This window comes from Pholis gunnellus, assembly GCF_910591455.1.
Source record: "Pholis gunnellus genome assembly, chromosome: 24".
NCBI classification, from domain to species: Eukaryota; Metazoa; Chordata; class Actinopteri; order Perciformes; family Pholidae; genus Pholis; species Pholis gunnellus.
Window position 1 is genome coordinate 3,120,112 of NC_136551.1, and position 10,295 is coordinate 3,130,406.

At 45.4% G+C, this 10,295-nt stretch overlaps 1 protein-coding gene across 3 annotated transcripts; it reads right to left on the reverse strand.

The window, feature by feature from the left end:
* Positions 1–22: 22 nt before the first annotated feature.
* On the reverse strand, positions 23–7,442 carry LOC306715570 (gap junction gamma-1 protein-like). 3 transcript variants are annotated; one of them, XM_079185982.1, is made up of 6 exons: positions 7,237–7,442; positions 2,973–3,244; positions 2,651–2,876; positions 1,886–2,566; positions 1,697–1,745; positions 23–1,617 (listed from the first exon to the last, which is right to left on the reverse strand). In XM_079185982.1, exons 2-5 carry the CDS (start codon positions 3,210–3,212, stop codon positions 1,723–1,725), a joined length of 1,170 nt encoding a protein of 389 aa, XP_079042108.1. In that variant the 5' UTR covers positions 3,213–3,244; positions 7,237–7,442; the 3' UTR covers positions 23–1,617; positions 1,697–1,722. The 3 variants fall into 3 exon arrangements, with proteins under 3 accessions (XP_079042108.1, XP_079042107.1, XP_079042109.1); XM_079185981.1 differs by having other exon boundaries at positions 7,055–7,442; XM_079185983.1 differs by lacking the exon at positions 1,697–1,745 and having other exon boundaries at positions 7,055–7,442.
* Positions 7,443–10,295: the final 2,853 nt, after the last annotated feature.

The following is a 10,295-nucleotide window of genomic DNA, read 5'->3' on the forward strand; positions in this document are numbered from 1 at the left end:
AGAAAGAGTCGAGTCCAAAGCGTAACGTTCAAATATATTTATTTACTCTGAAGACAAAATAATCTCTACAGTTACAAAAACTACAAAACATACAATAGAAAAAAAAAAAAATGTATTAACCATTGACGAAATATATTCAAAATGGAATGTCGTACCGTGCCACAAGTAGCAAAACTCAAAGTGAGATGATTACAAAAATACAGTATCAAACCGCTCTTTGGCAACGTAGTTTCATTATTTCAGCCAAAGATCATAAAACCAGGCTGTGAAAAAAGTGTGAGCTCTGAAAGCTATTGATCAAAAGCCTCAGCATGAATTTAAGATTATACGTGTTTACATGGCGACGGGCTTGTGCGTCAGCAGCCAACTGACATCCTTTCCTCAGCTGGGTTGGGTTTTTTCCAGGACACATGAAAGCGTCCGTGTTTCAGCACAACGGAGGGGCTGGTGGTGCACGTCAAGGGTGGAAAATGTGTCTCACCAAAGAAGAATGCCAATTTCAAAAAAGACAAGGATGGAATTTCATTGTTGACGGTGGAGCAGGAGACAGATGTTTCCAGCCGGTTAGCAAAAAAAAAAAAAAACACAAAATTATTCTTTCAATTTCTGCAAAGATGAACATTGTGATGAATCATTTTTTATTAGTACATAATCTAGGGGAGGGCTATACTAACATCCACGAGCCTACTTTTCAGAATTCGGTGGCATTAGTGATGCCAAAACTAAATATTCTGGAGCTATGGACAAGAAATAGTAAAACAATAAAATATATGGAGTGCTTTAAATGAATTGATTGTACAACAAAAAAAAAAATGATTCTTTGAAATTCCTTGGAACATTTCCTGTCGATAAAGAATTCAAGCATTTCCCAGGTAAACATTTTGGCCGATTCGAGCGAACACACAAAGGCTTCAAAATTCTGTCAAATATGTCTGAAATGGTGTGGCGTGTGGATAAGAAACACCAATAATCCCCAACATCAAAATCTGTTTAAATTAAACATGACTCATCCAGCGCAGCTTAAGCCGCCCTCGTTGGCAAAGAAAACGCTGCTGCACGCGCTCCAGAAAAAAGACATTAGCAGATTCTCTCCGAGGCCGACGAGCCTTCGACAAAGAAGAGACGTTGACGTGCGGCGACGTTTGTATAAAACAGAGAGCCTCTCTTTTGAGCTGAAGACAACAAAAAGTACACTTTTAAGCTTTCGGTAATCCTTTCAAGGTCTGAAATGGACGAAGGATTATTGAATGGCCACAAAAACACAGAGTGGGTGTAGACAATGTTTTGAGCCGAAAGGCACAGTCGAGGTTTGGACGCAGGTCAACAAGCAGAAACTCGAGCTGTGGGCAGGCTTTCAAGTTTAGAGTCGTGGAGATGAACCAATTGTCACAATACAAATAGTAGGTCAGCATGTTTTCCTCTCTCTTTCTTTCTTTTCTGACTCACCTCTAATACTGAAAGGCATATTTCTCTCATCTACACACACAAACACACGCATACGTACACACACGCTTTGGTCTCCCTCAGTGGTCTGACTGCACTCCCATATGGGGTGTAAGGCCAGTAGGAATGGAAGAACAGACGTTTGAGGCAGGAGGCAGGCTCAGGCATGTATTCCTAGGAGGAGGAGAGAATATTTAGCATGTTTGTTCACTTAAAACCAACACCATGATGGGTAACATGGCATTTCACTGACCTGAGGTCAGGCCTCATGGAAATAAATCAGAGGTATGTTGGCAATAGAGCTGAAACAATAAGACAACATTTTAACAATTGATTTAACTGATTCCTAGTTCAGTCAGGTTTTAATGGACTAATTTGTTCCTTTACTACACCTAACTTTTTTTTAGAAAAAAACTTAAATGAAACTTCGTGTGCTCATTACCTTTCTCGCTTGCCTCCCCCTGCTTTTCCTGGGCAAAGTTGAGGCGGTTCTGCTCGACGGCCGTCTGTGCGGCCGTGTTGCCCTCGGGGCTGCTGCTTCGTGAAGGGAGTCCTTCGTCCGCCTGGTAGGCCAGGTCCAGTTGCTGCTGGGCCAGCTTCAGGTGCCTCCTCAACCGCTCCAGCTCCCTGGACGACGGCAACTCGTCCCCGAAACTCTCCCGCCCGGAGTCGCCTATTGGCGAGTCCCTCAGCTCTCCCTTCAGCTTCTCCTTCTTCATGGTGGCGTGGTATCCTGGTGGAGCGGTGGGCATGGCACGCGAGGAGGACGGAAGGGGGGTGCGAGAGCCGAGCACGGCCCGCCTGCGGAAGGTGTCTCGGATGCCACTGATCCCCAAGTGGATGATTTCCAAGACCGTGAGGAGCAGGCAGAGGAACGACACGACGTACATCACCAGCAGGAAGATGGACTTCTCCGTGGGACGCGACACGAAGCAGTCCACGGTGTGCGGGCACGGCGAGCGAACGCAGACGTAGGAGGGCATCACCTCAAAGCCGTAGAGGAGGTACTGGCCGAAGAGGAAGGCGACCTCGAAGGAGGAGCGCCAAAACAGCTGGCACACGTAGACCTTCATCAGGCCGTCACGCATGATCCGCCGACGGCCGTCGTGCTTTTTCTCCGAGCCTGGAAAACAAAAAAGGAGACACTGGTTGGAATCTGAAGCGGTTAGCATCCAAAGAAAGAAAACCGATCAGATCTCCACCGTACCTTTTTCCTCCTTGTCGGGTTTCTCTTGTTCGATCTCTTCAGAGATCATGGGGTCTTCCTCTCCGTTGTCTTCAACCTCCTCGTAGTCTCGAGCGGCCCCACGTGTGATGATGGGCATCCTCTTCTTCTGGTTCCGGACGGGCCGGTACTCGCTGTCGTCCATGCGGGCGATCTTGTGCATGGCGAAGCCCAGGTACATAATGGTGGGGGTGGTGACCATGATCACCTGGACACAAAGAGATACGATATTGTTGAAATCAAACACTGCAGATATATTCACAGCTAATGGGGAGCATGCATTGAAATGTGACGTGCGGCTCACCTGAAAGATCCAGAATCGCACATGCGAGAGCGGAGCAAACGCGTCGTAGCACACGTTCTCACACCCGGGCTGCATCGTGTTGCAGACAAATTTACTCTGCTCATCGTAGTAGATGGTTTCCCCGCCGACGGCTGTGAGCACGATGCGGAAGATGATGAGCACAGTCAGCCAGATCTTCCCCACGAAGGTGGAGTGGTTAGAGATCTCATCCAGCAGACGAGTGAGGAAGCTCCAACTCATGGTGCCAAGATGACCGGGGAGCTAAACGAGCTCTGGGTGAAAAGAAAAACACAGATGTCATGAGCAGTTAAATACTTAAATACTCTTGTTTCAATTTCAATGAGCTACCCAATGCAGTGACTTATTATTGCATTGCAAACAACTTCTACTGCACAAACTAGAATAAACTGACTATAAGACGTATTGAGTCAAAGTTTGATATTAAAGTTGGAACTAATCAGATTTCTGTCAACTATTTTGTTACATTTGTTGGTCATTTCTGCAATTTCTTTAATTCAAATGTGAATATTTGCTGCGTTTTTAAGTTTCCTGTGATGTTAAATGACAAATAATGAATCACTACTTCCTGATTATTTGATTGACTAACTGATTAATTCAGAAAATAAGCAGTTAGATATTCGACAATGAAAAAAAAAAAGTCTTTAGTCGAATTAAAAAAAACACGCATTACTCTTCACTGGATTAATAGGAAGTGTACACATGCATCAGGTTCACACTTCTACACAATGATTAAAGAATGCAAGTGCAAATGCAGCCACGCAAGGTAAACCTCAACCGCAGGGCCGAGAAATAAACACAGCCACATGCTTTGTTGTTAATCAGACACAGATCTCTGCAGACATGCAGGTATTCATGCGGAAACTACACAACAAACTCAGAAATCAGTCCCGTTGGTCCTGGTAGCGGTTTTGGTAAACCTGCATTCTTACAGCATCATGACCGGCTCAGCCTGAGCTGCTTAATCAAAACATCAAAGTGTTGGCTGGCAAGTTGCAGCTCGCCGTGAGGAGACCTGCTGTGTGGCTTTGGACTGCAGGAATTATGACACTAAAGCAGCGCATGTGGATAGGAACTTATTTCCTTCCACATTGCATAAAGGTTATCCATTTAAATGCTGTAAAAAAGCACAGTTTGATACACTGACAGGACCTTGGCGTGAAGAAAAGAACTGAGCGGGTGCTTTGTCCGGTCAGTAAACATTTCAAGTGATTACGTCTTTAAAAAGGGGATTATTTGCAGAAAAGCTTGACGTACCAACTTCTGCAGGTTAATTAGAAACACAAACCTGACTTCAGACTTTATGTTGTAGTTTGATAACTTAAGATACAAATATTAGGTTTCTTTCTCTAAAACCAGCCAAAAAAGAAGAAAATCAAATACAATTCCAAAAGGTATCCAGTCTCGGTTTGGTGAAATATCTGGACAGCAAAGCTAACGGAGCGAAACTCTTTGCACCTACCTTCTGCGCTCTACTTGAGAAAAAAAGAACAGGGTGTAGTTAAGAAAATAACCAGCATTTCATGACTCATTGGAACAAGGCTGTGGCCATTACAAGCATCTGTAGGCACGTCTCCTCGGATCAGTGAACAAGAGTCAGGCCCTCACTCGCTAGGTTACTCATCCATTCCTACGAGAAACCTTCATGCTTAGACTAGGTGAGGCTGACTTGCCCGAGCTTGACCAGAAAAATACTCCAAACAGAACTTTAAATGTTAAAAATACTCTCCAGCTACACCAAAGCTATGAAAACATGTTGGAAGTTGGCGAGATCCAGATTCCAGACAGGGAAAATTACAGGCCTTGAAAACACTTCTCAGATCTAAAATTAAGTCGGAGAAGTTTCCTCATACATCATATTCAAGAGAGGCTTGAAAAGGCTCCAGCGACATCCCATCGTTATCTCATGTGCCTACATGGAATGGTGGGATGTCGGTGGGAACGGTTGTTTGTTTGAGAAGACAGAAGACTTTATGACCCTGAAGTATAGTGTGAGATGGGAACACGTACAGCCGCGAGGTGACATCTGTTTTACCCACCATATAATTACAAACCCCACCTGTGTGGCCGAGGTGTGTCGGTGGAGGGGCAGATAACATTCTACATGGAAAAATGCAGCACTCAATGAGGCGGATTGTCCCTTTAAAAAGGTCATCCGTCCCAGTTACCACCGTGTTTGGTTTCCTCCACCGAAACTCTTCCTTGTGATCCGATATTCAGAGCTCTCCGGTTCAAACTGCGCTCTGAGGGACACGACCTGTTGTGAAAACACTGCACGCTGACCAAAAGCATCTTTTGAGAAAGGAAGCGGTCATATCAGACGTCCACCAGTGGTTAGACTGCCGTGGATTCACCAGTATAATCAAAAACACACGCTGAACTGCCAAAACACGACAGCTTACGTTTGAGTTTGACCTCTAACGGGGTTCTCCCTCCGTTTGTGCCAACTTTTATCAAACTATAAACAAACTTATCACCGCACTTCAGAGTTGCCTGGAAAATCTACACTTGCTGGATCTGACTCGCCCTTAAGAGCAGAGGAGGGCTGCAGTATTTCACCTGGTGAGGGACTGCTTCTTGTTCGCCACAAAGCGCCAATTAAGTCACTCAAACAGCCACAGGGTCAGTATTTCTGAATAGTGTCAACACATTTCCATCTTTCATGTTCTACATATTATTTTCACGCAAGGACAAAATTAATCTACAACAAAAGGAAACACTGCAAGTTGAATGTGTATCACAGCCTGGGTGGTGTATTACTTTGGTGTCCTTCTGCCAAGAACTAAAAGATTTGTCCACCGACTCTTGGCAGGAGAGACAGAAACGTTGTGTACTTTCAGAGCTTTGCACCGCCAACCTTCCACAGTGTTCTTTTAATTCTCTGTGATGTAATCCCCGTATACAGCAGGTGTGACTGCTCCAACGGTGAGTTTATCTCCTGCTAAGGGCCCACGAGAAGTTACGAACAGGAGAAGGTTAAAGATGACTGTCTCGCTCCTCAGTAGACGGACTAAATGTCCTCGGCCGAGACTTTTACAGCAGCCCTTGTAAACACACTGTAAAATGTGCCACCCTCGGCTCTAAATAAAGACAAGAAGGAAAGCAGATCTCACCAAACAATCCATTTGACTCAGACAAACCGGTTCCCTAGCTCAAGTAAACAAACTGTGTTTTGTCAATGCCATCTTCCCAAAAGCAAACCAAAGACAGCTTTCAAACAGTAGCTTATTTGCTCATGTGGGCTAAACCCAGCTCCACTGATTTAATGGCTTTGCTGCTCCAGGAGTCACTGGGCTCCAGGAGGAGATGGAGGGGGTTGGAGAGCTTTTTGGGCAAAGGATCTGGACAAAGCGAAGGCGAGCGGACATTCCTGCCTAACCAAAAGCAGAGAGCTGGATTTTGTAGGGTTCAGGGAGCAGACAGAGGGCACATGAAATCCCCATGCAGTCTGAGCAGCAGGAACACAGCACCTACAGATGTCAATCACTGCTCTTCTGTGGGTGTCACTGCGACACAAAACACTGTTTCTGGCTTTGCAAGACATCCAGACGCGCAACACTGGTTTCCCTTTTCTGTTCCAAATAATACAAACAAAAAAAAAAGTTTAAAAGACCCGAAGGAGGACAGTTTGAAGGCTGTGAACACGCGTTGCTGAGTCAGACTGAATTGTTTTGGAAAGTGTGGCATTCCTGGAGGAAAACAAAGCGCTGCCGAGCTTCAGAGGGGAAACTAGAGCCCGGTGATGAAGATGAAGCAGTCATTTTCAAAAAGGAGTCACAGACACGATTAGTGCAAAAGTTAAAACCACTCGGCTGTTAGTAGAAGAATTACTCATTGAAAAACAAAAGGAACATCCCTGTAATGAGTTTAGTCTGCGGTGTGAGTTTATTTAGACATTCAGATGTTAATTTATGCAAAAATCGCCTTTTTAGCAGTTTTATCAAACTATATCTTTTTATAACATATTGAGTCGAACCAACAGCGACTTCTATAAAAAGGTTTACAGGTTATATGTTATAATATGAGCTTCAAACTAACACAAATAGGAGTTCGCAGCGACTCACCGCACTCTGGCACGCGTAATCCAAGATTTCGTTCCGTGGAACCCACTTCGCAAATTCAGACTAAACTCTGCTGGTGAAACAACCGCCGGATGGCAAAACAACTCAACTGAGGTTGAACGGAGTAGCAGGAAGAAACTAAACTGTCGCAACAAACTTCTCCTGCCGCAAAAAACCACACCAACCTTCTGCGCCCCAACCCGCGTGGCTTCTCTCTCCTCTCGCGCTTAATTGCTCGACCAGCTTTTCCTAATTAGCGCGCGCTCTCATTGGCTTCTGCGTGCGTCCGCGTCCGAGGCAGTCGTTCAGTGGGAGCCCAAGTAGCCCGCATTGACCCCATGTGTCGGGGTCCCGAACAAGAGGACAAAAGAAAGATCTCTGATTCCCGCAGGCTCCTGCTCTCCTCCTCCTCCTCCTCCTCCCGCACCACCTCCACATAACTCGGCCCCATTCAAGAAGAGGAGGCCCCTCGCCTGAAACCTGAGATCCCAGACTACCGTTCTGCTCTCCCCGTCAGAGCTATGGGAGTCCCTATTATACGTTGTATTATAAGATGATGCTATGCAAGTGTCACAGTGAAACCTCTGCTCTCCAAAGGGGAGTTTGAAGCAATTAAAAAGACACCACGAGACACAGCGAAGCCGCTTCTGCTGCAGCTGTTATTGGCAAATAGTGCCTATACCTTCATTTAGCACATACTCATGCTACCGAATGGATTAAAGGACAACCACGTCTGCCTAAAATATATGAAAGTGTATTTTATGGACATGCGTTCCTTATAAATACAGTGAAAAGTTGGTAAAGTTGATCAAAATGACATACACTTTAATATCAGGCCTCTCCTAATGCACCTAATACGGCTGCCCTGCAATTCATTATATCAAGGTTATAATTAGTTACTGTTTGTGGTGTTGATTCAGCATTTCGAGGCTGTTGACTGCAATATGTTACTAATATTTACCCTCTGATAGTAATTGAATGGACAAATGATCGGCTGATGACATCCTCTCAAATGATCTGATGTATTTCCTCCATGTGCTGATGTATAACACGAGTGGACTGCCCCTTTAAAAAACACTCCACCTGAGAAGATTTATGTTGTTAGAACAGTTTACATTCTTGTTGATAAAAAGTACTCAAGAGTGCCACAACAGCATAATCGAATCATTTGTCTTTCTGCTGCGGCCCTCAGTTTGGCAGCCCACCGGCCTGACAGAGCGCTGCGTGACTGCTAGCTTTTAGACGACGAGGCCCACCATCCAAGAATTTACTCGACTCGGGCGTTCAGCAAAACAACAGATTTCTTGCTGTCATGCACGGTGCAGCTGTATAGTGCTCCTGATCCACCAGAGGACCCAAAATGTTTTTTTTGGGGGGGGGGGGGGGGGGGGGGCTGTGGGAAGTCGAATCAGGCCAGATGTCTGCGCCCGGCCAAGTCTCCATGGCTGCGTCCCAGCTCTCCTCCGTGCTTCTCACGTCTGATCCAAGTGAGGCACGAACTCAGTCACCTGCATCTTTTTATCCCCACTTATTGACACGCAAAAAATAATGAATCTCCTGGTGTCCTGCGGGAGTCCTTATTTATTTTTGTGAGAATTAGCTTTGTCTGTTCTGGCCCCCTGGTAGCCCTCTTACATACCGCTGACTTATTGCAGTAGAGGAGTGAAAGGTGTGACAATTAGTGCTCTGGAGCTGAAAACATGACAATGAGATTATGCATTAAGCCAAAATGGAAATCTCTTGGGGCTCTAAATTCCTCTTTCCACCCCTGCAGTGAATATATTAACTGCATGAGTGAGGCCAGGACTCACTGGTATACGGAGCACTTGTGAGTTTTGCCCACCTGCACGGCCTAAAGCCCTTTTTCTTACCGAAAAGTACAAATGTTGCGGTCATGTTTTAGCATCTTACTCGATTGCTTATTTCCTCCACTAACATAAAACTTTGTGACATAAATTCATGGCGTGCAATCGCTATGACTCATGGATGTTTGAAGGCCGAGTTTCTGGCCTCGTTAATTTGACCGTATTTTTCGGCCAAAACCAAAAGGCATCCTGGCAGCACGGAGCGGGCTCTGACACATTCACAGAAAACACAACAGAAAACGAACAATTAACACATGGAGGATAATAAAAAAATGAAATGCGTGGCGTAATATGGGCATGAGAGAGTGAGGAAAATGGTCCCAGATGCCATATTAGAAACACAAAGTAGAATTAATGATGTACAACTTACTTCACCATTTACTCAGCTTTTAAGTACCTGCCCTCTTTACTTTTTATGTAAACTACTTTTAGGCACTTGATCCCAAGCTTCACTCCAATAAAGGAAAACAGACTTCGATATTATGGGATGAAGATAAACAGCAACTTATCTAGTCGAACAAATCAGCCCTTCATAAACGCACCGTGCACGTGTATCGCAGTACTTTCTGATTCCAACTCGAGCGCCTAATATTGTTGACTTATGTTCTAAATGAAATCCTAAAATCCCGACAAGGGGAGCTGCAGCTGTAACGCGTGAGTTCCTAATATGAAAGCTTTGTCGATTCTTTCCGCACATATCCTGTAATTCCTTTTGGATTCGTTCACCGTGAACGGGCCTTCGTGTGTCAACAGAAACCATAAATCTCCGCTTCGCTTTCTGGAGGTTTCAGCAGCGAGCATCCTCACTGCGGCGTCCGCATCGGCGTCAGCTCAGAGGGGCGCCGTTCTGCACCCGACCTCTGACCTTTTGCGGGGAAAGTGAAAAAGAGACTCAACCACTAAGTGCTCTGTTGTTGTGCTGCCTGAATCAGATTAATGTGAAGAACATTAAAACCAGGCGGCACAAGGAAGCGGGCGAGTCGTCACCAGTCATTTGTGTTTTTTTGGGGGGGGGGGGGGGGGGGGGGATCGGGGGTTTGTCGGCCACGTGGGTGCAATTGAAGGTGATCCAGGTTTCAAGCGTGTGCACAGCACATGTACATCACCGGTGGCTGAAGAAATATTTACACTGTGAAATTGGGTAACGTACCTTTACACAGCTGAGCCTGGACTCACACAGAGCTTTGCTTAAGGGGCGGCAGAGGGTGTTTGGTGCCGAGTGGCAAAAAGAATGCTGTGTAAGCAAAAAAAAAGGCCACAAAGTTTGATCCAATAATCAAACATCTCTGAATTGTTCTGCATTCCTTCACTGGTGTGCTCTTTTAACCGGCGCCAGAAACAATGTAGTGATTAAGCTGCCCCAATAAAGTAGAGGAGGC

Coding starts and splice junctions, on each gene's coding strand:
- LOC306715570 (XM_079185982.1), bottom strand. CDS start 3,212: ATGAGTTGGAGCTTCCTCACTCGTCTGCTGGATGAGATCTCTAACCAC. Junction 2,877..2,972: donor TGCGATTCTGGATCTTTCAG/GTGAGCCGCACG, acceptor CTTTGTGTCCAG/GTGATCATGGTCACCACCCC. Junction 2,567..2,650: donor ACCCGACAAGGAGGAAAAAG/GTACGGTGGAGA, acceptor TTTGTTTTCCAG/GCTCGGAGAAAAAGCACGAC.